We start from the raw sequence: 27750 nt of genomic DNA on the forward strand, positions 1-27750 counted from the left end.
TCGATAAAATAGTGATGTAGCGTGGATAATTTTTTTTGGGTTAATTTTATTTAATTTTATTATTTGCAAGGTAAAAAATAAAACGCCTAGTTTTTGCTTTTTACTTATTTTTATTTTATTTTTTTCCTCTTAAGCTAAGGGCTTTATATTTATCAAAAAGGCTTCTGTGTCATGTTGTGTACACCCCAACCAATTTACATTAAATTTCTTTAATATATCTAATTTTAAATGTTTTTTTACACATTTTTTGTGAGCATAATTATTTGTTCAAATTATCGTGGATAAGGCCGGTAATGTCTCTATATAAAATTAAAAATTTCTTTGATGGATACGCTAAATTGCGATGTTTTAAAAGGTTATATTCCCGTTGTTCGATCCATTTATGAACATAGCATTTTCTACGCTTAAGTTTTTTTGTCACTCTTCTGCACAAATACCCTGCTGTATATGCAGAAGAGTGCACACGCAATCTTTCATTTGCTGGATTTAGCGATTGGTTGCTATTATTGCTAGTGTTTTGCGTCATAGTTGTCTACATAGCATAGAATTTTCTTTATCCTCATCAAATGTTGATGAGGAACTCTCATCAACATTTGATGAGCACATTAGTTTTACAAAATCGACTACCGAGTCTCCAGTGTCATCCTCAGTTGGCATATATTGAATGAGGACCCATAACGTTTGACATTAATAATGACTTGAATGCATTCATGAACGTGTTAACATCAGGATTAACGTTCCTGTGATTAATGGCTCTGATCCGACAAAAAAATTCTCAAGAGGATCTTGATTAATGTTTCTGGGATAAAAATACTGTAAGTGATATTTCTCAAACAATAGTTTAGTCTTTAGATAACCTTTTAAAACTTTCTAAAGTTGTGACCCATCCATTAAACGAAGGAACTCTTACATTATAGGCCTTATTATTTTTGCGGGCTTTCTTACTGTGTTTGTCAATAAACTCAAATTTTTCAATATTTGCTTCGCTTCGGACCAAACATTAAAGTGTTGTTGATCGCTTGGCTTTATCGGCCTGCGCAGTTTGCCCCGAACAGTGCTCCCTCGAGATCCATTTACACTATCGAAGAGCTTGTCGATGAACTCAACAGCAACAGGCGGTTGTGGCCATTGTCTCACTGACCTTTGAACCCGAAGCTGTAGTTTCTGAAATATTACATAATTAATTAAATTAATAATAACGGAAATAAGAAAGGCTGTTTGGAGACAAAAACACCAAGACGTTTTTAGCCTTATTGTTAGGTGTTCTTCAATGATTTTTAAATGTAGTGTGTCCAAGTGGGTTAATGAATTGTTTTTTAAAATAAATTACCAGTATTGATAAGTGAAGACGCAGGAGGATCTGCAGATCTGCATATAATGCATGAGTATATCTGCTGTTCTTGAATAAGAATGATCATCTGGATGTTCTAAAATGAGAAAAATGAATATCAGAAAACAGTAACATAATATTTTATAACAAATCATAAATATTAATAAAAATGAGTATCATATCATACCTTGGGTCACAACTGAATTTTCAGCAAAGTCCTCCTTTTTACTGTAACTATGATCATAGTGATCACCTGAAAATAACCAAACATTTGAGCATGACATACCCACGCAGTTTTAGATGTTTAGAATAGTAAAGTTTAACGGAAAGTTAATACACTTACCAGATAGAGGTACCCCATGCTCGACTTCTTCAGTAGAAAACAAACATGGATAACCATGTTTGAGACGATTACCCTCCCCATCCAGTTGGTATTTGTCGAAATGTTTTTGACACACACGTTTATTCAATAACTGATCCTTTGTTAGTCCAAGAAGTTCGGAATTTACTGACACCAAAAACGACAGCCACAAAGCCCTAACTTTATCATCCTTTGGAAAATTATACAGCATTTGATGGGCGCCATGACCGCGGTGCGTGGTCAAAAGCACCAGAACACTGCAGTATTCGTATCGAACAAGGAACTTGGAATCAATCTCAACTCAAGCAATAAAGCGAGCAGAAGGACCCATCAGCACACGAGGTTCGACACGAATGACGCCATTAATTACGTCAATTCCATCTGTCAGTTTGACATAACGGCCAAAATGGCCGCTACCAACATGGCTACCGATAGAAGTTGACATTTTAAGAAGTTGTCATTTCGAGAAGTGAACATTTTGCGACCCGGTTGTCATTACGAGCTGAAACGCCGGAAAAGACTGGAAAGACTTCTCGCAGAGGAAGAAAAGAAGAAAATGTTTAAAGAAAACAACTCGAGTGCCTTCACTTGTTACAACTGTGGGAAGCCAGTGCATAAGAAATACCAGTGCAGAGGTCGAGGACTAGGAAATAACTAGTTCACAGCTTCTGTCCATAGACTTTTACTTAGTTGACCTGAATGTAACAAACTTCTTGCTGGTTCAGAGCACGGCAGTTCCTGGCAAAATGTCCGTGCTTGTTACAATAAAATTGTACCTATGCATTACGCACTTTCCATTTGTAACTCTTATATTTACACTTAGAAATATTGTGATTACTTTTACCGCAATGAACGCACTGTATGTAATACACATCCTTGTCCTTTGCCCTGGTGGTGCTCCTTGCCCTGGTTGTGCTCGTTGCCACTTGTGTTCTTGAATATCTTGTTGACCACTCTGTAATTGCTCGCTGACTCCTTGTTTAACGCTACTTCCAGTAACTCCTTCAGGGTCTTTTGGGAATCCTCTTCACAAAGTCTATCCTGTGCAGGTCCTGGCCTCAGACCTGTCACCAGTTTGTACTTGACATTGGCTTCCATGCTGCTAGTTGGAAAATTGCAATCTGTCGATGTCTCACGAATATGAGAGTAAAATTTCGCTACATTCTCGCCTTCTCTTGTCGAAGCCTATCGAACTCAATCACCTTTCTGTAGTGAGTTTTAAAGCGAAGTTTGAGGGCTTTCTCAATCTACTTGTACCTAACCTAACCTAACCTAACCAAAAGGTTAGGTTAGGTTAGGTAAATCCGGGTGCAGAACGTTTTTCAACGTTTTCTAGTCTTCGTGCAAACTTACGAGTAAAGATGCCACTTTTCTTTCATAGCATTAGCTTCAAAATATTGCTCCATGCGTTCCCGATGCCTCACGAATTTGAGAGTCGCCACATTCTCGCCGTCCTCTTGTCGAAGCCTATCGAACTCAATCACCTTTCTGTAGTGAGAAATTTTAAAGCGAAGTTTGAGTGCTTCCTCAATCTGCTTGTAGGTTTTTCTGGATGGTAAATCCGGATGCAGAACGTTTTTCGACGTTTTGTAGACGTCTTCGTGCAAACTTACGAGTAAAGATGCCACTTTTCTTTCATAGTATTAGCTTCAAAATATTGCTCCATGCGTTCCCGATGCCTCACGTATTCGAGAGTCGCCACATTCTCGCTGTCCTCTTGTCGAAGCCTATCGAACTCAATCAACTTTCTGTAGTGAGAAATTTTAAAGCGAAGTTTGAGTGCTTCCTCAATCTGCTTGTAGGTTTTTCTGGACGGTAAATGTTGAAGAGTGCAACAAAAACAAGCTGATTAATAAAAATGTAATAGAAAACCTACTGTATCTGTGGTAGATGTCGCCCTTGTCTATGACAGCTCTCTCTCGAACCCTCCATCATTGTGCTAGGTTGTACTAAATTACTTTCGAAGATAAAATACAGAAAGTCAAGTTAATTACGCATCTTTTCTTTAATTACCCAATAGTTAAATCCGGGTGTAGAACGTTTTGTAGACGACTTCGTGCAAACTTACGAGTAAAGATGCCACTTTTCTTTCATAGCATTAGCTTCAAAATATTGCTCCATACGTTCCAAGAAACATGCTATGTCCTCACCCTCCTCGTAGGGTTTCAAGCTGTGGCCTATGCCGCCGATAAATGTTTTGGAAAAATAAATGAAAGCCGCCTTGGTGTGAAGATACTGTTTTATTTAAGATTTTATACAGAGCTTACAAAAGTGCGTGTCGCCATTTTCGCCTTAAAAATAGAAGAAGGAATTTTGGACACACATCCTAAATCATACTTCAAAACTAGCTGCGTTTGGATTCGCACTTACTTACCGATACTAAATAACGATATACAGTGTGTCCGGGCATTTCATATTTTTCGAAATTGAAGTTATTTGAAAATTGATCTTAATCCCCAAATAAAATAATTTCTGATTTGGCAGTTTACTTAGTTCATTTTTTTTTAAAGTAAGAAGTACAGTATTTTTCAAAGAAGTCTCAGTGTTCGTTATTTTGACTGACGCCCAACGTAGGGGGGCCCTGTAAAGTCCGCGCAACCTTGAAGTTCAAGATCTCCGAGGAATCGATCTCCGAGTTCGCTTAAAGTCTGCGTCCTGACTCCCTAAAGGTTCAGCCAAACGTGCACGCCGGCTGCACGCGTTGGTTTGTCCGAACCTTAAGTCACTTGGAACAAGGGTCTCTACAACAAAACAAATACGTAAAGATACCTACTACGACCATGCTACTTCGTGTCACCATCATCTTCAAGCTGTAAGTGCCTGAAGCATTCTTGTCGTTTTCCAAAATTCCCATCGTAAAACCCGCAAGTTTTATTTATAGACCTAAGGCTAGTTGCTGTAAACGAGATATGACTGACCCTCGTCCTAAGATGGAGGGATATGTTAGCCATGTGTCTTCAGCACAGAACCCGAGTCCAAACCCTAGGCAGACGGCTATGCCGACCATAGATCCTAGCGTTTTGATAAAATTCGTCCCCATGTTAGGAAAATTAGAGGGAAGAGCATCCCAAATTGTAACAATGATAAATCATAATTTTCACTGGAATATATCTGTCTTAAATCTGAATGAGAATTTTTTAAGTTATTTCTTATCAAAAGTAAACTGTATGATAAATAAATTAATATAGTAACAATAATTTAGTTTTAGTACATGAGGTTATGGAATCTTATTATTAAAACTGCACAAATTTTGCAGTTATAAGCGGAAGGGCGATGGGATTTTATCAAACAAAAATTTTACAATTTAATACCACCAGCACCTAGTCATAAACCAATCGTTTCCACAAAACCGTTCTGCATTGACATTTCAATAAAATTAATCCACAACAAAGGGTAATTAACGCAGTACCGTTTAACAATAGGTCGTAACACGTGAAGAAAGTGTTTGCGAACAACAACATTGATGCAACTGATGACATCGTTGGCGATTGTAAGGGATGTTTGGAGGGCAAATCACATCGTTTGCCTTTTAAAACAAGCCAAACGACGACTTCAAGGACGTGCGAATTAATTCACGCTGATGTATGCGGCCCGATGGAGGAGACTTCCATCGGAGGAGCCAAGTATTTTCTTCTTCTGAAAGATGATTTTTCGGCATACAGAACTGTCTATTTTTTGAAAGGGAAGTATGAAGTCAAGGCCTATGTGGAGAAATTTATAAAGATGAGTGAAAATGTGACAGGTAATAAGATTAAATACTTCCGGAGTGATAATGGCTTAGAGTTTATCAACAAGGGCATGAGATGTAGACTGCACTAAAATAGTGAAACATTACAATGCACACATGGGTGGCATGGATTTAGCGGACATGCTAATTGCCCTGTACCGAACAGAAATAAAGAGCAGGCGCTGGTATTTATCCATATTTTCCCAGTTACTCGATATCTGTGCAAATAATAAATGCGGAGAAGTGGGTCACGTATTAAAGGATTGCAATAAAAAGGATGAACCCTCAAAATGTGCGACCTGCTTGCACTTCAAAAAGCCCAACAATCACAAGACAGGTGACGCTGAGTGCCCTGCTAAGAAACCAGCAGAACAAAGATATATTAACACCATAGATTACGAACGCGCCTAAGAGCGCCCCCTGCGAGTTTATGTTTGTCTTGATGTGTCAGTTTTATCATTAGCTAATTTACTACCTAGATTGTATAAATTAACTTTTACCATTAGTACCTATTAGTAGATAACTCCATAATTAATCATAGAGCTGTCCCACTAACCTTTTATCAAATCTATGTACCTTAACAAACCGAGTTGAATTTAAGTATATCTAGAGTAAACATAAATAACTTGTTTGATTTTTGCAACATTGAGCGTGACCCAGTTTATTATTTTTGTTTACGCAGACACTGTAATATGTTGGATGTTTTTAATAAAGTATGTAGAAAAGCAATATTATGTAGCACATTGTATTGATTTTAAATCTTAAATGTAACTTGTGTAGATTTTAGTTTTTAATTATAATATTATTATGTATAAATATTAGATTATTTATATATTTTGCTAGAAATAATTCTATTAATAAAGTAATGTAAGCCTTTTTTTTTGCCTGAGATACAGGAATTATTTTAGCAATTCTGCGACATAGCTCGCAGAATTGCTAAAATCAAGTGGCAGTGGGCGGGGCACATAGCTCGTAGAGACGATGGCCGTTGGGGCAGGAAAGTTCTCGAGTGGCGACCACGGGCTGGAAAACGTAGCGTGGGCAGGCCTCCTACTAGGTGGACCGACGATCTGGTAAGGGTCGCGGGAAGAGCCTGGATGCGGGCAGCGCAGGACCGTTCATNAGACTTGAAATTTTGGATTTTAAGTATGTGATTATAGCTTACTAGATGACGAAAATTTCTGCGTTCTGGTCTTATCCAGAGGTTCTCAAATAGGGGCCTGAAAATGCGGCGAAATGGTTCCAGTAAAGGATGGTACGGCAGTGTTTGCTTCGCGCTCGACTTGGCGGGGGCACTGCCGTGCCCCCAGATTTAAATGTTAGCAGCACTGTTTCTTGCACGGTTATGTTGGCAGGTTTGCCTCTTACAGTACCTAGTGCAAGCGAAAACCGACACTAAGGTGACGAACCTTTTCATTCCGCGACTGTACTTTTACCTATTATAGTTTAATATTAGCCTATTGTTAAAAACTGTCAATAAGTTATTCAATAAAGAATTTATTTATTAAAGAATTTATTATATAATAATAAGATTATAGATGTCGTCGTTGTCTAAACAAACGGACATTATAACATCGATCGTAAATATAAAAAAACTCGATTAACAGAGTCAGATGCTTAAAGTTAATAATTCTTCCTAAGGAATGTTAACTTTATGGTCGGATGATAAATCCAAATTCCAAACTGGCTTATCTCAGTGTAGTTAAAACTAGTGAGAATACGTTAAACCGAATAGGTACTTAATTATTTTTAACCGATTATGTCTATTATAGGCATTGAAAATCGTTTAATATTAATTTACTAATTTCGATCAATTTCCAATCTAGTCAAACAGCCTGTTTAAAAAAACCGTGGTTTTGACATACCTAGGTACTCTAACTAATTTACTAATGACTAGGCAGCATGGCCTTTGACCTTAGCCTGTTCCAGAAAGAACGAATTGAAAAAAACATCTCTAAAGTAATCTGTGCCCTCGTGTTACATGGCGGGAACCGTGAACCGCAAACCAGACATTCTCGCCAAGCCTTCATGGGACATACCAGGACCTCTTTCGCCACCTGCAGATTTTCAAACGCCATCATCTTCTCAGCAGTCAAATAGTGAAATATTCGCTAAGCCACAAAATGTTCTCAAGAAAAAGCGACCACTTAAACGACCATTAGTACCTCAACATATTGAGAAGTCTATTGAAACACTTAATAGTATCAAGGACCAAGTACTGTGTCATAAAGAAATAGAAGATGAATTCTCCCTTTTCGCAAAAAATATTGCCAGTCAGCTCCGACAATTGCCCCTGGTGGATGCTCTAGATGTTCAGTCTGAAATATTACAAATAGTAAAACAGAAAAGAATAAATCGAATGCAATCGGAAAACAATTCTACTACATCGGATGAATATTATACAATGGTAATACCAGAAGATTTATTCGACAATCTTGAATCTCAGATGCATATTCAACGTGACGAAACAAGGCAAGAATCATCACAACTTGTTGTAGAAAATGTTGCATTACAAGAGGAAGGCATCGAAGTTCAGATCCAACGTGACGCAACAAGGCAAGAATCATCACAACTTGTTGTAGAAAATGATGTATTACAAGAGGAAGGCATCGAAGTTCAGATCCAACGTGACGATGTTGTAGCAGATGATCCATTACTAGAAGCAATTCGAAGCATTGGTGGAATGTNAAAACCCCCAGAATCCTTGCAGTTTTTACACAAAAGTTAATCAAAATATGTAATTTCCTTAAAATTTTGAACGATTTTTACTTTCACTCAACTTTGACTCGTCGTTTTGTAAAAAAAAAGTATGAACACTACTGCGGCAAGTTTTTTATAAAGTTGACGCAACTATCCAAGATTCAAAAATGGTATAATACTCTAAGAAAACTAGTCGCAAAAAAGATATGCGTACCATTTTTACAAGCACTTCGCTTGTTAGTTAGTAGGGGATAAATCTTGCAACTGAATTTAAAACCAGTTCTCCTCAACCAATTGAGCTGAAATTTGCTATACTTATGTAAGAACGATGACAATGCAATATTATGGTATCATTGAGCTGCATGGAGTCTGGAGGTGGCCATAGGAACTTCTAAATGAAACGGCGGAATTGCATCTAGTTTAGGTTCATTGTATTTGTCTTTTCGAGCACTTTGGTGCTAGATGATGTCCAGGGTCCTGATGATGAAGTCAAGAGGTGGCCAGGAGCTGGCCATAGGAACTCCTAAACGAAACAGCGGAAGATTATCGAGTTTGGGTTCATTGGATTTGTCTTCTCGGGCACTTGGGCCATGAGATTGAGAAACAGCTAAAAAGTTTAAAATAAAGTTATAATCGCGCATGGAATTTATTCCTTTTTTTTCTGTTTGCGCTACAAGCTTTCGAAAGAATTTGAACCTTGCATACAATTATTTTTATCGTTAAATTCTTTCGTTAAATTTCGCATTAATGCTTGTTTTTTAAAAGTTTATTTTTTATTATAACTTTATTTTACACTTTTTAGTTGTTTCTCAATCTCATGGTCCAAGTGCTCGGGAAGTCAAATCCAACGAACCCAAACTCGATAAGCTTCCGCCATTTCGTTTAGGAGTTCCTTTGGCCAGCTCCTAGCCACCTCTTGACTTCATCATCAGGACCCTGGACATCATCTAGCACCAAAGTGCTTGAAAAGTCAAATCCAACGAACCCAAACTAGATGCAATTCCGCCGTTTCATTTAGAAGTTCCTATGGCTCCATGACTCCATGCAGCTCAATGATACCATAATATTGCATTGTCATCGTACTTACATGAGTATACCAAATTTCAGCTCAATTAGTTGAGGAGAACTGGTTTTAAATTCAGTTGCAAGATTTATCCCATACTAACTAACAAGTGAAGTGCTTGTAAAAATGGTACGCATATCTTTTTTGCGACTAGTTTTCTCAGAGTATTATACCATTTTGGAATCTTGGATAGTTACGTCAACTTTATAAAAAACTTGCCGTAGTAGTGTTCATACTTTTTTTTTACAAAACGACGAGTCAAAGTGGAGTGAAAGTAAAAATCGTTTAAAATTTTAAGGAAATATCATATTTTGATTAACTTTTGTGTAAAAACTGCAAGGATTCTGGGGGTTTTAAGAATTGGGATGGACAGCAACACTACTTAGGTTGTCGATACAAACAAAAAAACAGAAGTATTTGAAAAATTGTGGTCGTGGTAATGTAAAATATCATAAGGGGTGTCAATTTTCGACGAATTTCGTAATTTATTGTGTAACTTAAAAAATAATTGAGATAGATTTTTTTTCTTATTTTTCCCAAAGTAGTCATGACTATGTCCACCCTGCGGCGCCGGCTTATCGTTGAATTTTGGGACACGTTGTATACTACAACTTAAGCTAATTAGCTCATAAGTTCTCAAGATTTGATTTAGGTTTTTCAGCTACAATATTTATTTATTTCAGATTACGTAAGCAGTTCCTACTATATTCGCGCAGAATCCGCCCAGATGATTACTCATAATAAGATACTAAAAGGTTACTTACCCAAAAGACTATTACATCATTTTTACGCCGAATTCTACTCGCAAGTAGGTAATATCAGATCTTGCCAAGAGATGAGTTTGATGTCTGAACTCTAAACAATGCTGATTTTACGACAGCCGGCGTAAGGTAAACGGCTACTAGTTCGTGATAGTACGTAAGTTCGTAAGTTTTTTTTCTAGCTCAAATAATAAGCAAATGGAATATTATTCATAAAAATTCTTCATTACTACAAAAACTCTATTATTTAAGCTATCTAAAAAACCAAGTACCAACATTGTGGCGCCAAAAATGAGAGCAATACAAAGCTTCAAACTCTCAGAGAGCCAAAAACATCCGTGCGGCTTGTAAAGGTTGCTCTCACCGTAAGGTTAGCGCTCCAACTTCTTAAGCTTATAAAAAGGCGAAGGAACGTCCATTTAAATAAAACTTGTAATAGGTGGTTTCATGTGTTCCTTGACAATTGATTTGGCTTAGAAGAAAGTTATATGAAAACGTAGAATTCCTTTAAAATTGCGATTAATTGACTCACGAAATAGCGTACATATTATTTTTCGGGTGTCCCCTATTTCGTGACACTACCGATTCAAGGATAATATGCATAACATTTTGATGCTTGGTTTTTAAATAATTATTTATGATAATTTAAATGTAAGTTATGAAACAAATAAAGCATTTATTTAAGTTTCTCATGACCTAAATTCGGTATATGTTTCGTTCACTAGAATTTATGTGACATGAGTTTGAAGTTAACATAAATGACCAATTTTAAGATAAATTAGCATAAGTAGTACCAGCATAATTTTGGTTTTATTTCGATTTGTTTTATTTATCTTTGTTTATTTGTATTGTATATGGGATAGATAATAGTTAATTGACACATTTTGACAATAATCCATGAATTTTACTTGGGGAATTTGGAATAATCAGTATCACGAAACAAGGAACCGTATTATTGTTACTTTTTTCCAAGTTCGTGATAATAAATGTATGGTGTTAGGTACTTTTATGACACATACCATCAAAAAAATCGACATATTTTTTAGTTTTTAATACTTACCTACCTAAGAAATTAATTAATTACTTACTTTTTACTATGAGTCATTGGCGTATCTGGGGTTATTTTCAGGGGGGGGGCTACCCTCACTTGAAACAGCTCCAGGGGTGGGATTATGAGGGGGGGGTCAGTCCCCCCCCCCCTCCTCCCCATAATCCCACCCCTGGCATCTAATGGCTTGTGTAAATATTTTCACATACTTATCGNTACAAAGCCTTACTTGTATCATTTGGCACAAAAATATTTTCTTTTCTATACGTCGTAGAAACATACCGATTAGATACAAAAATAGCTAATTTTTCAGAGATTCACATTATGTTATAAAGTCAATTTTGATCTAAGTCGAGTTAGATCCCTTTTCACTGGGGGTACAGATTTTCTTTTAAGTTATCTATGAGTGGTCCCAGTCGCCGGAAGAAAATTATTATTTTTTTATGGATCCGGCGACTGGGACCGCGGTCCTAGTTAATTGCGGTCCCAGTCGCCGGAAGCCTCGCAGCGCCTTCCTGCAACTCCTGCTCCTGAGTTGCAGCGGTAGGAACGAAAAGTAGGAATAGTACCGTCTCCTCGTCTTAATTTTCTTTATTGTTTCAGTCAAAAAGATGCCCATTACTTGGGCAAGAGAGTACTCTTTGCTCTTCATCGATAATCCAGTCGGCGCCGGCTTCAGCTTTTCCGAACACAACACTTATGTTACAAACGAGGATGAGGTATAAAATTATTGATCTATTCTAACAAATAGGTACTAAAATTAATTGCTAACAATATAGTTAAGGTAAACGGCTACTAGTTCGTGATAGTACGTAAGTTCGTAAGTTTTTTTTCTAGCTCAAATAACAAGCAAATGGAATATTATTTATAAAAATTCTTCATTACTACAAAAACTCTATTATTTAAGCTATCTAAAAAACTAAGTACCAACATTGTGGCGCCAAAAATGAAAGCAATACGAAGATTCAAACTCTCAGAGAGCCAAAAACAGCCGTGTGGCTTGCAAAGGTTGCTCTCACCGTAAGGTTAGCGCTCCAACTTCTTAAGCTTATAAAAAGGCGAAGGAACGTCCATTTAAATAAAACTTCTAATAGTGGTTTCATGTGTTCCTTGACAATTGATTTGGCTTAGAAAAAAGTTATATGAAAACGTAGAATTCCTTTAAAATTGCGATTAATTGACTCACGAAATAGCGTACATATTATTNTCATGGCGCTTTATTAATTAAACCCCATAACAACAATAGACAAAATTCTACGTGCTTCCAGACCGGGCTTTAGACGCCTATCGTCATCATATACTTAGTTTACGTATGCTTGTATGCAGGTGTACATCAAGCGTATAGTGATGAATATATGCGTTTAGTATGCTACGCCCGTCGTGGACAGTGACGTTTAGCCTTGTTAGTATCATTTAGGTGCTCACCCATGAGAGCGTTTGCGTGTAATGTATCAGTCGAAATAAGATTTTTCGACTAAATTATAATTGTGCAACTTGAACAAACCAGTTTAGCAACCACAAAATGCAACTTTTTTCACTATCGCTTGTGGCAACACTTAAGTCACGCATGCAAACGCTCAATGTCGCCATCTCTATGCAAAATCCGGGCTGCCCGTGTATGACTCATTTATACTAAAGTTTGAATGAAAAGTTATTCATAATTTGTACGGAATGCGTAGATTTTAACCGTTAAAAAATATTCGTGACAAAAATCACTATTGTAAGTTAACTTACATCGAGATATTTAGTAACGATAAAATAACAGGTAGAAAAGGGTTTAAAATCCGTTAATAAACTGGGGTTAAACCTCGTGGAAAATTACGAAAATGACTTGTTCTTGCGCGGTTAAACCAAAATACTAATTTATGCAACATTTTTATCAAATTAATAAATCAAAGATCTGATTGAAGTGATTTGTCTGATTTCATTAGTTATTAAATCTTATCATTATGGCATACACCAGTAACGTACAATATTGAAAGATGCTACTACAAAAACAAATACTGCCTCCATACCAATGAAATTATTTTATAAACTAAAACTGTTATACAATAAAAGCATGTTATTTACTTATTTATTTTATACAATAGTTATATTTATTAATAACTTTTAATATGTATTTTTTATCCATAAACGAGGGATATAAATTCCATAAACAATTTCAAGCCTCTAAAGTATAAGGTAAGTAGGTACACAAATGAATGTGGAATACCACGAATATAAGATTGAGATATAATATTTATTGTTCTTTAATAAGAACTTTCATTTTCATTTTATATTAACTAAACTAAAAATCAAAAATGTTGGTTGTTCTGTTTAGCTTTACCAAATATTTAATTAATTTATTATGAAATGCCTATTTATTAACATTATTTTTTTGTTTTACGTTATACATGTATTGTTATCGTCCGATTTCAAAAAAACACCTATTGAATAGGAAAATAAGAAAATATTATTGGTAATATTAATCTACCGAAATATCCCATTGATTCAATTTACGGGTATAATACATGATAATTATTTAGCTTAAGGTATTTTATATTATTAAAAATGGTGCTTTATTTACTATAGTTTTGCGGGTGAAACAATTGAAAAACCCGTATTGTTACGCATGCGAAATCAAATATATTTAAGTACTTGAAGTAACTAACACAAATTCAAATGTAGTTATATGAAAACGATGGTTTATCCATCCATCCATCATGAATATTGCAAGCGCAACGAAGTTTAGTAACATTAGTAGTAATAAGCAACCTTTCAACTATTGGATGTTGTAAATGTACTAAAGCTTATGCTTAATTCACATTTTGTGCTTCCAAATTACAAAAAAAAAGCATAAGCCAAATTGATAACGTAGCGATGTAATTGCACCGTTAGTGTAAAATTGTTCTGCGAAAATCCATCAAATGTGTACCTAAAGAAAGCTATTTTTAAGTAACTTTGTTTTGTCCTATACTTTATGGTCATATACCTACTAATGGATATGAAATTATTGCTTTGTATTTTTTTACATGAAGAGAATGGAGGATGGCCAAATATTTTATGCATGTTCAATTATTCAGTATTTATGCTATTACTAACATTGGGACGATGAATGTAAACTTCTGAATGAGACTGAGTCCAGTTACACACTAGTTGCCATCGCTAGTTCTTTATTTGCCAGTTACATTAGCAAATTAAGACTAGGCGCAGACCATCGATTTTTCGTCGGCCGATAGTCGCGCAGTTGATCAGTATGAGCATGTATGGAAGTGCGCACATTACACCGATTTGATTTGGCCGATTTTTCATACAAATTAAAATCGGGCCCAACTAAAAATCGGTGGTCTGCGCCTAGTCTAAGGCTGAGTTGCACCATCTTAAACTTAAAAAATCTGTCAAACTCCAACTATTGATAGCACAGCGCGATTTCTAGATCTTGTAGAATCGCCGCAATGGTTCGTAGTGTGTAATGGCTGATGTGTAATCAAATGTACTACAGTAAACTCGTATCACAATGATTATGCTTCCAACTCGATTTGCTACGAGTAAGCTCAACTTTTTTTATATTGCTAGAATGTCGTCTGAATGTAAAAATGTTCTTGTAATTACTGAAGGTAAACAAACACTTTGAATTTAGTGAATTCCCTATCAATCGTGATATTTTATAGATTTATGCATATTTCAGTGAATGTCCAGTGTCATTTATAAACTTACAAATGCACTAACAATAAATCAGCCCTTACAGTTCAGAAATTGTCGTCCAAAGATTAATTTAGATGCACTTATTGTATATTATATTGCAGTACGCGTATTTTATATTAAGTTTGTAATAACGACATGCATTACAATGTGAACTGAAATAAACGCGGTTATTTGCTTTTTATAAATTGTTTTATTTTTATAATATCAATTTTCTTAGGTGATACCGATTCTTAGTTGTTGCAATTCTCGAAGGCGAGTGAGCTTTACATGTGTGGTGCTCGCTACTGTTCGTTTTTCAAAAGTTTTGATAAATACACTATCGTCGCTATCGTTATGTGCATGTATACGTACACACACAAGTAAAGCTTACTCACCTTGTGAGTTGCAAGAACTATACTTACATAAAGGAACTATCTGACTACTGAAACTTCATCAAAGCTCTAGCTTTAATAAGAAAAGGTTGAGTAGTCCCGGAGAAAAACCTTGGAACCAGTAGTAGTGAATTAAAAACACATCCAAAAACTTAAATTATTGCTTTAATGCAAGTAATATTGATACGTTATTTTCTTCTGCAACTCTTTAGACTCGATGTGCTTTTTGGTACTGAAATATGTGGAGATATTGGGCTCGGTTACAATAAAACCGTTATCTTCAAAATGACCGCTTATATCGTCCGCCTCCAACCAAAGGAACAACACTATGGTGTCTGAGACAGCCTCGACTTGGTACCGGTATTCGTTGCCAACTTTTGTTGGACTGTGAACATGAATCTGAAATTTAAAAAATGTACTAAGCATAATTAAACTTTGCAAATATTAATTTAAAATCACTAAGGTACCTTTCCCACTTACGGCCGGTTCACACATGTCTCCGTTTTTAAAAACGTACACGATAAAACGGAACAGTAAAACGGAGACATGTGTGAACTGGCCGTTAGACGGACCATCTAAATGTGAAAAGTAAATAAATTATAATAATTAAAACCTTAGCCACTGGCATAATATCCGTCTCTTTAGTTAGACGGACTGAGAAAATACGATCCATCAAAGTGTAAACAGGCCCTAAGTGGCTCTTACCTTGATATTAGGTTTGTTTAGCCCTTCAATCTCCTTCAACGGTGTAGGGAACACGAAATTAACCGGCGCTTGAACCTCATCTGCTATCAGCGTGAATTTCAAAAACACCGTCTTCATATCCGTATTCTTTACATTCAGTTTGTATGGTTGCCTTCCCGCACTAAGTTTCGGGGCATATGCGCTGTAGTTCTGACTGTAGACGGGAGTAAAACTGTCCCATTTGTAAACTTGCACTAAGACTGTAGCGTTGAGTATCGGCACCAATCGATCATTAAGGAGATATAAGACGACATCCCCCGTGGAAAGAAGCGCGGGCGATATTAATACTGGCGCAAAGAATCGCTTTGCAAAGTAGTGAAGCATTTTCCATTTGCCCCCGTATTCTGTAAGCATGGTGAATTTATCAATTTATCTGAACACTAACTCATGAAATATGATCTTTGTAAATGCTCAAAAGCAGTTGCTCAATACTAACCGATGCCTGACCACGAGGGCGCTTGCCAAACATCGTTCAGCTGCCAGTACAGAGCGCCCATAGTGTACCAAGAATCGCGGCTCTGTCTGTAGTACTCCGTCTGGGTCTTTATTATCATTGCTTGAGAAACCTGTAATTATTTATTAATCTATTTGCAAAAATATGTTATGTCACCTATCAGCTCTACTATTTATGTGATACCTGTATTAGTATTTGTTTTGTTCCTCAATATTAGCGAGTGTTCCTTTATGAACTTCTTATTATGCGGCTTATGCCGATAAAATTATCATCATGAACCTGGATCACATGACCTTTAACATCGATTGTGTAATAGTACAATACATACCTGGCTATAGAATACGAATTTCTCAAAGTACTTCGTGTCATTCTTTTCCAATTTCAATCTCTTGTCCATCTGTAACTCAATGAACATGTAACCGTTCGGGCTATGTTGTCTATGCTTGGAGTATTCACTTTGCAAACTGAAGTCTTCTGGCTTCTCAGCTGCCTGCCTCATGGTAGACAAAGATGGCAAAGATTGGAAGCCGTATTCCGAAGCAAATCGAGTAAGAGGGTATGTATTATCGTTCCAGTTGTCAGCAATGTAATTGTAATAATGAGTGTCACCGAAATGAGGATCATATGGATTCAAGGCAATGAACCCCTCCGATTCTGACTCTAATCCATTAGATGGACTGGAAACTAAGTACGGATTCATCCAATCCAAATCCTCCACGATGGGTCTGATTGTCTCTACATACAGTTTTACATATTCCGCCTGGTATCTGTTGAACTCTGAGCTGGTCTTGTACCAGTTGCCTCGCAAAGCAGCTTCGTTCTCGTTGTTGCCTGACCACACAGCAATACACGGGTGGCTTTGCAGCTCTATGACATTTTGCATTACTTCTAATTTGACTGCGCTGTAATAAAAAAACATTAAAGAAGCCTAGACGCTTCCAACCTTAGAAAACTAACCAAAGAACTTTAAGTAGTCCCAAAGCGACCTTTATCAAAATAATAAAGGGGAACTACTCCCGTCCCATCATCTCTCGTTCCCATCGCTGCCAATGCTGTGTAGCTAGGATCTACAACTGGACAAATGCAAACCAGATCTAGTTATACAATAAAAATAAAATAAAATACAATAGTTGCGTTGCAGTGGTAGAAACGAGAGGCAGTTTCCTGAAATCGGGTTATGAAATCTGCAGCTCCAGATGCAAAATTTACTTTGATCCCAAGTGTACTACAAAAAGCAACGAAACTAAAACTTACGTAATAAACTCCTGGTCTACGGGGTACATGGAGCAAGCGAAGGGCAAGTCCTGCCACACCATGATGCCGTACTGGTCGCAGAGCTGGTAGAAGTAATCGCTCTCGTATAGACCACCTCCCCACACGCGTAGCATCGACATGTGCACGTCGGCCGCGGCTTGCAGCAGCTGCTTTGCTGAATGCAAATGAAGTTAGACTCAAGTACAATAAATGTTTGCTGCATATAGCAGTAGCGGCGTAAGGGGGGGGCGGTCCGCCCCGGGTGCCAAGCATCAGGGGGTGACACAAGTCGCGCAGATTAGTACTCACAGGCGCAACTGCATGGGAAGTCTGCGGTCTATGTCTGATGGGGGGGGTGGGGGGGTGCGCTTGTCTTTCAATCTTCGAATCGGTAGGTAACCCCAAAAAATCCTGGGGGGTAANCAAAAAATCCTGGGGGTGCCTTGGGACTTATGATGGGGGTAGGGGGGGGGGGGGGTGATCGCCCCGGGTACCAACCCATGCTACGCCGCCACTGGCATATAGTAACTATTACATGAGATACCAGCATCGCAGCATCGTCATTTTGACGTCAATCGCGGCTTTCAGTAACTGCTTTATTGAATGCAAATGAAGTTAAGAGTCAAGTACAATTTGTTGCATATCGATGTGGATCTAACCAGCTAGGACCCACTACGATTAAGGCAACTTGCAGTGGCACTACACAACAAGGAGGGTTTATCCACTGAATAATGAATTATACTTACTCCGCGATCTCTCATAGCTGTATTCGGGTAGGATGTGCTGCGGGATCCAGTTGGAGCCCTTCATGAACAGAGGCGAGCCGTTGACCTCGAAGTAGAAGGTCAAGCCATGACCAGCACTGCTGTTGTCTGAAATATACGTTGGTACTATTAACACAGAATACATTATGTAAAACTCATTTAACCCTCATACTGTTAATTATGAAAAATCTAAAACGTTAAAATAACGATATAGTTGTGGCCAATGAGTTGCTGTCATAGTGACATTGACAATACGTCAGTGTCACACGAGGATAAAACGTCAGAGAATAGAGGGACGCGCGGAGACGACTCCGCGCGCTTTTGTGCTAAGTGATGAATTGTATCTAAAATAAGGCAATATAATGTGAAAGATGAGTATCCAGTGTTTTATTTATGAGAATAGATCGGCCGGCCTTTAATAATACATAGGTTCTCCTCTTACCTAATAATGACTGCCTGGAACAAAGCCGCAATCGTCAAAACACAATTTTACAGGAGAAGAGATTTAGTGTCAATTTTGAATAATTCTAAACTACGAGGCGTATCAAAACGGTTTGTATAACAAACGATGCGTTATTTTTTCTGGAGTAACATTGAATGTGCATAAGGTTAAAGTGCTTAGAATATACTTTAAAAAAGGTAGAAATACATATTGCCGCTTCATACATTGAAAGTCGGTTCCGTAAGAGTCCATTGTGGTTTTATTCCGGTAAAAAGTGTGCAATTAATCAAACAGCAATAGTGTATTGCAGCCTCGGGCGCTGATCTGAAGGATACAGTAATAGCCGTTTGCTTGTAGAAGATTTAAATAAAAGTTTTGACATTGTATATGGCACGATTATTCCGGTCAACAAATTTTAAATGGTGAATGGGAATAACGATTCAATATCCATAGTGCTTTTGGTAAATCAGGCAGTTTCAAAGATAAAATTCTGAAAAAAATTCAAAAGGTGTATAGGGACCCGCAGTTTACTAAAATCACTTAATCGGAAAACTGCTGCTATGGCTATTGCGGCTTTGTTCCAGGCACCCATCGATATACTACCTGGAACTGATACTCACTTGGTACTTTAGTCGAGGCATCAGCTTGTATGAGTTTCACCGTACGAAACCCGATTCTTTTACGTCTTGCAGAACACTCCGGGCGGTCTCCAGTGGTGCAGACTTTGACAAACAAGTCGTAAAGGGCCTGGTCTCCGTAACCGTTCGGCCACCACAATCTTACGGTATTCTGAAATTGTTAAAGCAACTACATTCTACGAGTACTTCTAATATTCTTAAAGGATGCTGGAAAACTCAGTCAATTGTATTTTCTGCCTGCACAGACTGTAAGAAAACTAAGGTAGATAGATATACCTCACTTATAGTAATGTTTATTCGTGCTTCAGCGTGTCCATCGCCCCTGGAGTTCACGGTGAACATCCTCTGGACATGCTCTGTCTGGTCTCCTTCAAGTTTAATTCCCGCATTGACCGTCACATTGATTTGGCTGGCAACCATCTTCGACTCTATGAGGGTAGTTATCATCAAATCCCAATACTTGTCTCTCTTCACATAGTGTACCATCATGGTTCTTAGGATTGCTGTATCATAGAATTCTATTTCGACTGCTTTCCTAAAATAAACCAGTATTTTTAATCATTACACTTTTTCGTAAAACACAGACAGGTCAGGTTAACTGCGCATCTGGCTGCCGTGACATCCATCGACGCTCTGGTACGGACGGGACGAACGCGGGGAGGTGTGCGAGGGAGAGTCGCATCCCAGCCAGGTGTGCAGTTAACTTGATCGGATTATACAGCATGTTATATGTAGATACAAAGTCAATTCACCTACCATAAACCAACTGAGGGGAAAGCTGGCCCCCAATCCCAGGCAAATGACGCTTGCATCTTCCTAATTTGGTTGACATGGCACTCGCCATTGTACTCCGGGGGTACACAGTTCGGTGCCGTGAAGTGGTCATCTGAACGCTCTTTAGCGGCCACAATAGGTGAGTAGAATTTAACCTTCAGTTCATTAGACCCCACCTGAAATTAGTGTAATAAAAATTCACTACAAGTAGAGCTGTTAAGTATGGAACGGTAGCATCTACTTAGTTAAAATTGTCAGGAAAGTAGATAAAACTCGTTATTGACGCGGACATTAGTTTAACACCATGAAATGGAAATTTCATAGATGTAATTTGAATGAATCAAAACTGATAAATAAACTGTGAAAAAGCGACAGATACTCGTAACTTCAATTTTATATCTAAATAAAAAACAATCGAACAAAAGTCTAAAACCATCTTTTACATTCACTTTAAAAAGTTAATCAAATTCAAACAAATAAACTGAGGCCCGCTCTTAAGTGAATAAACGCTCCTGTTACTCCTACCTGTATTACAAAATTACCTTCAAGTGCTGTTTAACGTCAAGCACGTATCTGAAGAACATATCGTTTGTATAGTGAAGTACTTGGTCATTCAACTTTATCTGCGAATAAGTGTCTACGCCGTGCAGGACTAAGTGCGCTACTGCTGAACTGAGCTGCTCTTCCGTTACTGGAAATATACCATATTCTTTTAATTAATGATATACTTATCCAGCTCGTTGTTTACGCGATCATAAANGTTTTCCTCTTTATAATATTAGTGTAGATTAATATTCATCCTTCAAAATTGTGTGTGTGTTTTTTTGTGTGATGATTTATAAATATAAAACTTTTGAACTGTTTCAAAGCACACTTTTTTTTTTAAAGATTGTACATTTTTTTTTGAGAAATACTCATTTAGTAGGTACACCATTTTCTTTATTTTCTTCCATCATACACAAGAATACGCGTGCGTGAGTCAATGTTCGCTCGTATGTGAGGCCTTGTCGAATAGTATCCTGTAGGTGGGCCATCGTGCGTGTTTTGTTTTCGATGTAAACTGGCGGAGATGAACAGGCCTGATATTACGTTGACATATCGTTGCGTTCGACGAATCTGGTTACAAAAACTGTTATTTTGGGTTCTGGAAGTTCTAGAAGCCCGAACGTACCTACTTGTCAGAACGCGTTTTTCATCGTGCCGACTTAGGATAATTTAACGGAAGTTAACGAGTCCGTTAACATTTTTTAAAGTTAACTTAAAAGTTAATCCGTTAATAGAAATGTTAACTTCGTTAATTAACGATTTACGGATTAACGAGTTAATGCCCAGCTATACAACACAACTCTACAGCCAATAGGAGCGGAGCAGTAAAGAAGAATGTTGCAAAAACGGGAAATATATAAATACTGCATCACGAATTGCAATAAATATAACAAAAAGTTATTAACTATATTTTTTATGAGAACTGAAGGTTTTAAAAGAAATAAATGAAAACAGACTTATTTCTAACGATATTGTTATATTTCCTCAACTAAGTACCTACATATAAATAAAACAGTGATAGCGTTCATTTTGTTAGCCGTTATTTGATTAGCCGCCAACCATGGATGCAATAAGCAGTGGTGGTGTGCCTGGCCCTTGCTCTGGTGTATAATATGTACTATTATCCTTCGAGACATCTGTCAGAATGTATTTGACTAGATAAGTGTAGCCATCAGAGCCGTCGAGGTAGAATTCGCCGATATATTCAACTGGATTTTGTAGCGATAACCCGCTGTTCTGTTTGGCAACTTCTGACAGTATGTAGCTGAAAACGATGCATTATTAGTTTAATATGAGTATAACAACAAGTTGACAAACCTAAAGAGGATTTAGGACGCTATTTGGATCAAATATGTAATTGCTCAATAATGAATAATAAATAAATAAATAAATAATAAATAGTTAAAAGATCTTTGTCCTCAATAACGAGTAATTTAGGTAATTGAAATAAAAAAATCTACTACTTTGACACCTGTAGTCTATAGAGGACGCCACGGTCACGGTAATGGCCTGTGGGCTGAGTGTGAGTTTACAATTAAAATTTTTATAAAAATTTTAGTTTTTGATAGTTTCCCGCTAGGGGCGCTGTACAATCCATTATACATTAAATGTCATTTTTTGACGCGCTCACTGGTGAGCGCGTTTGAAAAAAACTCACACTCGGCCCTCTGTTCATCTCCGCGAGTCTGCATCAAAAACAAAACGCGGACGCGGGACGGCACCTACTGGGATATTTAATCGACAGGACACTCAAGAGCGAGCATTGACGTACGCACGTGTATTCTTCACCCATTTGCATTGTATTAGATTAGGGTTGCCATAAGTGTGGGGACTCAGACGGGGACATTTAAAGAAAAACTATTAAAGGTAGAAAAAAGGAGCTTTTATTACAACAATAGGTATTAATCAACATTAACCAAAGTATTAAGTATCTGTCAACATTTTTTAATTAGCACACGTTCCCCCTTAGTCTTACTAATAATGGTTGTATAGCCGGTGGTATAGCTATACAATCTTTTGACCTTATCTGTCATTGTAAAAAACTCAATAAAACTCATTTATTTCTGTAAATAGGCTTAAAAAAAGCACTTTTACACGTCCCAGTATTAACCCTACCACTGCTTCAGGACAATAAATGGGCCAGTGCTGAGAAGAAGCAGCGCAAGAAACTCAGTCACTATTGTCAGCCTCTTTTTCAAAGGTTTACATGCTTTAAAATGTACAAAGTTATAAATATTTATGCGAGCTAGGCAGTAACGTATCCCAAACATTTTTATCTTTTAAATAATCATCGACTTTATAGTAGCCCTTTTTCATTAAGGTACTTTTAATATGTGCTTTGAATTTATGAATGGGTAGTTCTACAACAGTTTGTGGTAATTTATTAAAGAATTTAATACATTTTCCCATAAATGAATTACCAATCTTATGCAATCTGAAATTTGGAACGGCAAGTTTATTTTTGTTTCTTGTATTAAAGTTATGCAAATCGCTCTTTTTCGTGAATTGCTCTATATTTTTGCGGACATATAAAAGGTTTTCATAAATGAACTGTGAAGCTACTGTCAGTATGTTTATTTCCTTAAAAAAATCTTTCAAGGAAAATCGGGGTCCAAGGTTATAAATGGCCCGCACTGCTCTCTTCTGCAGAACAAACACAGTTTCAATGTCCGCGGCTGAGCCCCACAACAATATGCCGTATGACATTATACTATGAAAATAGCTAAAATATACTAGCCTTGCCGTTTCAATGTCAGTTAATTGCCTTATCTTTCTCACTGCAAAAGCAGCCGAACTGAGCCTTTTTGACAAAGTTTCAATATGAGGACCCCATTGAAGTTTAGCATCTAAAGTGATTCCCAGGAATGTTGTGGAATTTATGCTATTTAATGGTTCATTCTTCACCATTAATTGCGTGGAAACCTGCCTCACATTAGGTAAGGTAAATTTAATGCACTTAGTTTTGTTTGCATTTAACAATAAGTTGTTAACAGTGAACCAATGTAGAACCTGTGAGAGTGTGTTATTAATATCGTCAAAATTTACTTTACCTCTATCAACTTTGAAAATGAGAGATGTGTCATCAGCAAATAACACAATATCACACAGATCTTTTACAAAGTAAGGAAGGTCATTAATGTAAATAAGAAATAGCAAAGGTCCCAATATTGATCCCTGCGGCACACCCATAGTAAGAGGTGCTCCAGAAGACTCAGTTCCGTTAATACAAACTTTTTGTTTTCTGCCTGTGAGATACGAGTTCAGCAGATCAAGTGACTTATTCGAAACACCATAATGTCGCAATTTGTTTAGTAAGGTTTGGTGGTCTACACAATCAAACGCTTTTGAAAGATCACAGAAAATACCAACAGCGTCCTTTTTACTCTCCCAAGCATCAAAGACGTGTTTCAATAGTGCTACCCCAGCGTCAGTAGTACTTCTACCTTTCGTAAAACCAAATTGCTTATTGTGTAATAATTTGTTAAAAATGAAGTGAGATAGAAGTTGGTGGAAAATAATTTTCTCGAAAATTTTGCTAAGTACTGGTAGAATAGAAATCGGTCGAAAATTAGAGGGGTCACATTTGTCACCAGCCTTGAACAATGGAATTATTTTACTTAACTTCATTAAGCTAGGAAAGCAACCTTGATCAATACATGTATTAAAAATTAATGCAAGGTGAGGAGCTATGGTGTCAATAATTGTTCCAATTATACTGACGGAGATTCCCCAAAGGTCCTCAGTTTTTTTCATATTTAATTCTCTAAAGGTTTTAATTATTGTATTACAATCTATATGCCTGAACTGGAGCAGACACTGGCACTCGGTGACATTAGATTTTAAAAGAGACTCTGCAAGAACTGGTGATGAATTCAGTTCTTTAGTTGTTTCAGACGCAATATTGGAGAAGAATGTCTCAAATGTGGTTGCAACTTCTGTATCGGAATTTATAATTTCGTTTCCGATTTTCAGTGAAAAAGTGTTATCATATGTGACATTTGAATTTGACAGATAAGGACAAAACATTGTATAGCTATACCGCCACTATACAACCATTATTAGTAAGGGGGTATGTAATCAACAAACATAAAATTATCACAATGTTATATATCAACGTACGATTAGCCTCATTAGCCTAGCTAGTTCGTCGCGTTTATTTCTACGTAGGTATATTACTGTTTACCAAGTCCAGCCCTCTATTAAATAACTATGATTTTTAAACGGGGACAAATTGCTTATCGGCCGGGACGCCAGGACACCATGCTTCAAACGGGGACATGTCCCGGCGTACGGGGACGTATGGCAACCCTATATTAGATAGACGATAAACTATGTACCTACCTATGATGGAAAGTAGAAAAAACGGTGGTGTGTATGTAACTGATTGATGATAAACACAAAATATTATTCATGCATAATGATGTATTTCCTCCGCCATTTTCCGCAGTTTGGCACTTCACGTGATCACGTCACACATTATTTTACCGAAGTCAGCCCTATGGAATCGACGCAGTACCGATCACTGACCTATGTCAAGAAAACGGTGCTCGACTCTTGAGACAAGCTAAATTACACCATATTGTTGACGACATTGAGCATACATTTTTTTAAATACCTTCGCTAAGAAAACCTACTGTACGTAGTACTTATTATTATTCTGTGGTAATACTATCTATGTATACAGTGTATCCGCATTCCGGGCATGTAGTGATCAAACTTTAAGGGCGTAATCTATGGTCAATTTTATCGATGAAAATACTTCAAATTCGGGGCTTGACCCACTTCTCGCAAAATGACAAGGATTTGAGTTTTTAATTTTTAGTTTTCACCTCTTCCTTCAAAAACAAGTGAACAAGTGAGTGCCGATCACTCGGTGCGATGTTCATACGCACTCGGCCGAGAGCACTGTCTCGCCCGATTACTCGGTAGATACGTGTGATCAAGGCTTGAACATTACGCCGAGTGCTCGGCCGAGCGCTCGAGTACCTAATGAAGAATGTTCACTAATTTTGTTTTTTAGCTTTCTGTATTCTCTGTTAAAAATAAAAAATACACGTGAAATAATTATTTCGATACGTCAATTAGTTTCCAAGATATTGAATTTTTAAAGTGCGGGCGGCGGCCGTCCCGCCATTTTATGCGCGTGACGTCATAATATTACAACGACTGGCTCATATTTGTANTTTTTCAAGACCTCCTCCATAGTGGATTCGAATAATTGGTAATTTGCAGATGGGGGCTTGTACACACTTACAATTATATACTGCTCTAGCTCTGCACACGCAAGTTCTATAGTTCGTTCGACTGAGAGTGAGACAATGTCTTTTCTTTCCTTGTATTTAAATTGATTATTTAATAATATGAGTGACCCCCCTCTAATAGCAGACTCCCTGGTGAACGAACTACAAACCGAATCAGAAATGAGGAGATCCGTGCAAACAAACTAAAGTGCTGACATAGCCCGAGGGATTAGCAAGCTGAAGTGGCAATGGACAAGGCTCATAGTATGCATAACTGACAGCTGATGAGGTAGCAAGGTTCAGCAGGAGGTCACGTACGGGAAATTGCAGCGTGAGACGTTCATCTACAAGGTGGACCGACGACCCCTTAGAGGTAGAATGCAGGCCGTTACCAACCGGGCAATATGGAAATCATTGGGGGAAACTATGTTCAGCAATGATGAACATCCAATTTTTGAATTGATGATGATAATGGTAGTACTTATCCAGGTAGGAATTGAATCCACGTGCCTTTGCATGCTGGGCGACTGCTCTGCCAGACTATCTATTAACGTACCTAATTGGACGATTCATGGGATTCTAATGGAACTCTGTTTTGCCAATGCCAAACTCCGGCATCGTACACCGAAATAAGTTTGTTGAAAGTTGTCTCTAATTTTTGCAGCACTGTTTTCATTTTATGAATGAAAATTCGTTTATAACATTACCGTTGAACATCCCGGTATAAGTCCAAGTGTCGTAGGCAACCCATCTGGTCAGCACGTCGTTGAAGCCCTTGAGGATGTCTCCTATGACCCCGGCTTTTATCAGATCCGAGTAGACACCTCCAGGAACAGACCCTGGCACTTTGATCGCTGGAATGGCGGAAGATACGGGTCAAACTAACCACGTTGAACTCTATAGCTAAGTATAATTAAACTACTTAATAATGTAGTGTTTCTTATGGCCTATAGGATTATAGCTTTCTTTGAAAGAAAAAAATGTACCTATACCCTCGTTATAATAAAGTAGACAAAAGCAGTGTAGATCCACCTAATCCTAAATAGTCATACTTAATCCTAGGTACACACTTTTCGGTAACACTTAAAAATTTTAGGTAAGAGGCACTGCCGATTCGTCCAATGTTTTCTGGATACATCAGAAGCCAAGCAACAAAAATATAATAAATTCTTTAATAAAACCAAACGACTATTTAATAGTAGTAGGTAGGTATGTACCTAGTACCAAATGCCTAATAGTAATATAGTTAAGTGAACATTAAACTACTGCGTCCTGATAACGGTGTACGGCTACCATGTAAACACTTGGCAGCGTGTAAACTTGCGACAAAACCGGCTTCGGCAAAGTCAACCAATGTAAACAAATAACATTTCCCAACTGTGCTTGTTTCATCTATCAATGAAGGTCAATAAATATTATACGCAAGGTTACTTACTCCCATTCTTGTTTTCCAATGTCCATGATACACTTTTAGAGGATAAACTCAGTTTAGTTAACCCACTAGCCGTGTAGTTTAACTGGGCGAAAATCAATCCAAAAATCACTATGGCAAATGTTTTCATGGCTTTTAAAAGGACTAGGTATTTACTAAAAATATGAGAATACCGCTTGTTACGTTGGCGGGGGCATTGCTATCTTTAACTGACGCTTGACCGACGGCTTTGTACACACTTCAATTGATGCTGTCGACATTCTGACTCGCTTACGCTATCGATAAGGAAAAATGTTTACGAATTAAACAAAGTTACTTAATTATGACTTACAGACACGGTCGTACAGACATTACAATGTATGTTTATTAAAATATTGCTAAATCAATTGGGTCGTTTGCAAAAGGAGATGGGTGAAA

At 37.4% G+C, this 27750-nt stretch overlaps 3 protein-coding genes and 1 pseudogene across 3 annotated transcripts; 1 reads left to right on the forward strand and 3 right to left on the reverse strand.

Annotated features, from left to right (window-relative positions):
• Window positions 1-129: 129 nt before the first annotated feature.
• On the reverse strand, window positions 130-1730 carry LOC114364545 (uncharacterized; annotated as a pseudogene).
• Window positions 1571-4642, reverse strand: LOC114364546 (uncharacterized). The gene is made up of 4 exons (XM_028320736.1): window positions 4610-4642; window positions 3775-3926; window positions 3045-3323; window positions 1571-2666 (listed from the first exon to the last, which is right to left on the reverse strand). The coding sequence occupies exons 1-4, from the start codon at window positions 4640-4642 to the stop codon at window positions 2468-2470; spliced, it is 663 nt and encodes a 220-aa protein (XP_028176537.1). The 3' UTR covers window positions 1571-2467.
• A 2422-nt stretch (window positions 4643-7064) lies between these two features.
• Window positions 7065-11715, forward strand: LOC114364547 (uncharacterized). Its single transcript, XM_028320737.1, has 2 exons — window positions 7065-8096; window positions 11594-11715. Exons 1-2 carry the CDS (start codon window positions 7400-7402, stop codon window positions 11713-11715), a joined length of 819 nt encoding a protein of 272 aa, XP_028176538.1. The 5' UTR covers window positions 7065-7399.
• Window positions 11716-15192: 3477 nt separating this feature from the next.
• beta-Man (beta-mannosidase) lies at window positions 15193-27579 on the reverse strand. Its single transcript, XM_028320731.1, has 12 exons — window positions 27337-27579; window positions 26609-26755; window positions 20658-20806; window positions 20098-20291; window positions 19618-19876; window positions 19324-19492; window positions 18244-18369; window positions 17498-17672; window positions 16572-17145; window positions 16226-16355; window positions 15751-16133; window positions 15193-15444 (listed from the first exon to the last, which is right to left on the reverse strand). The coding sequence occupies exons 1-12, from the start codon at window positions 27461-27463 to the stop codon at window positions 15211-15213; spliced, it is 2667 nt and encodes an 888-aa protein (XP_028176532.1). The 5' UTR covers window positions 27464-27579; the 3' UTR covers window positions 15193-15210.
• Between the last annotated feature and the right edge of the window lie 171 nt (window positions 27580-27750).

The sequence above is a fragment of the Ostrinia furnacalis genome, unplaced genomic scaffold (assembly GCF_004193835.3).
Source record: "Ostrinia furnacalis isolate ACB-3 unplaced genomic scaffold, ASM419383v2 OfSCF7447, whole genome shotgun sequence".
Classification (NCBI taxonomy): domain Eukaryota; kingdom Metazoa; phylum Arthropoda; class Insecta; order Lepidoptera; family Crambidae; genus Ostrinia; species Ostrinia furnacalis.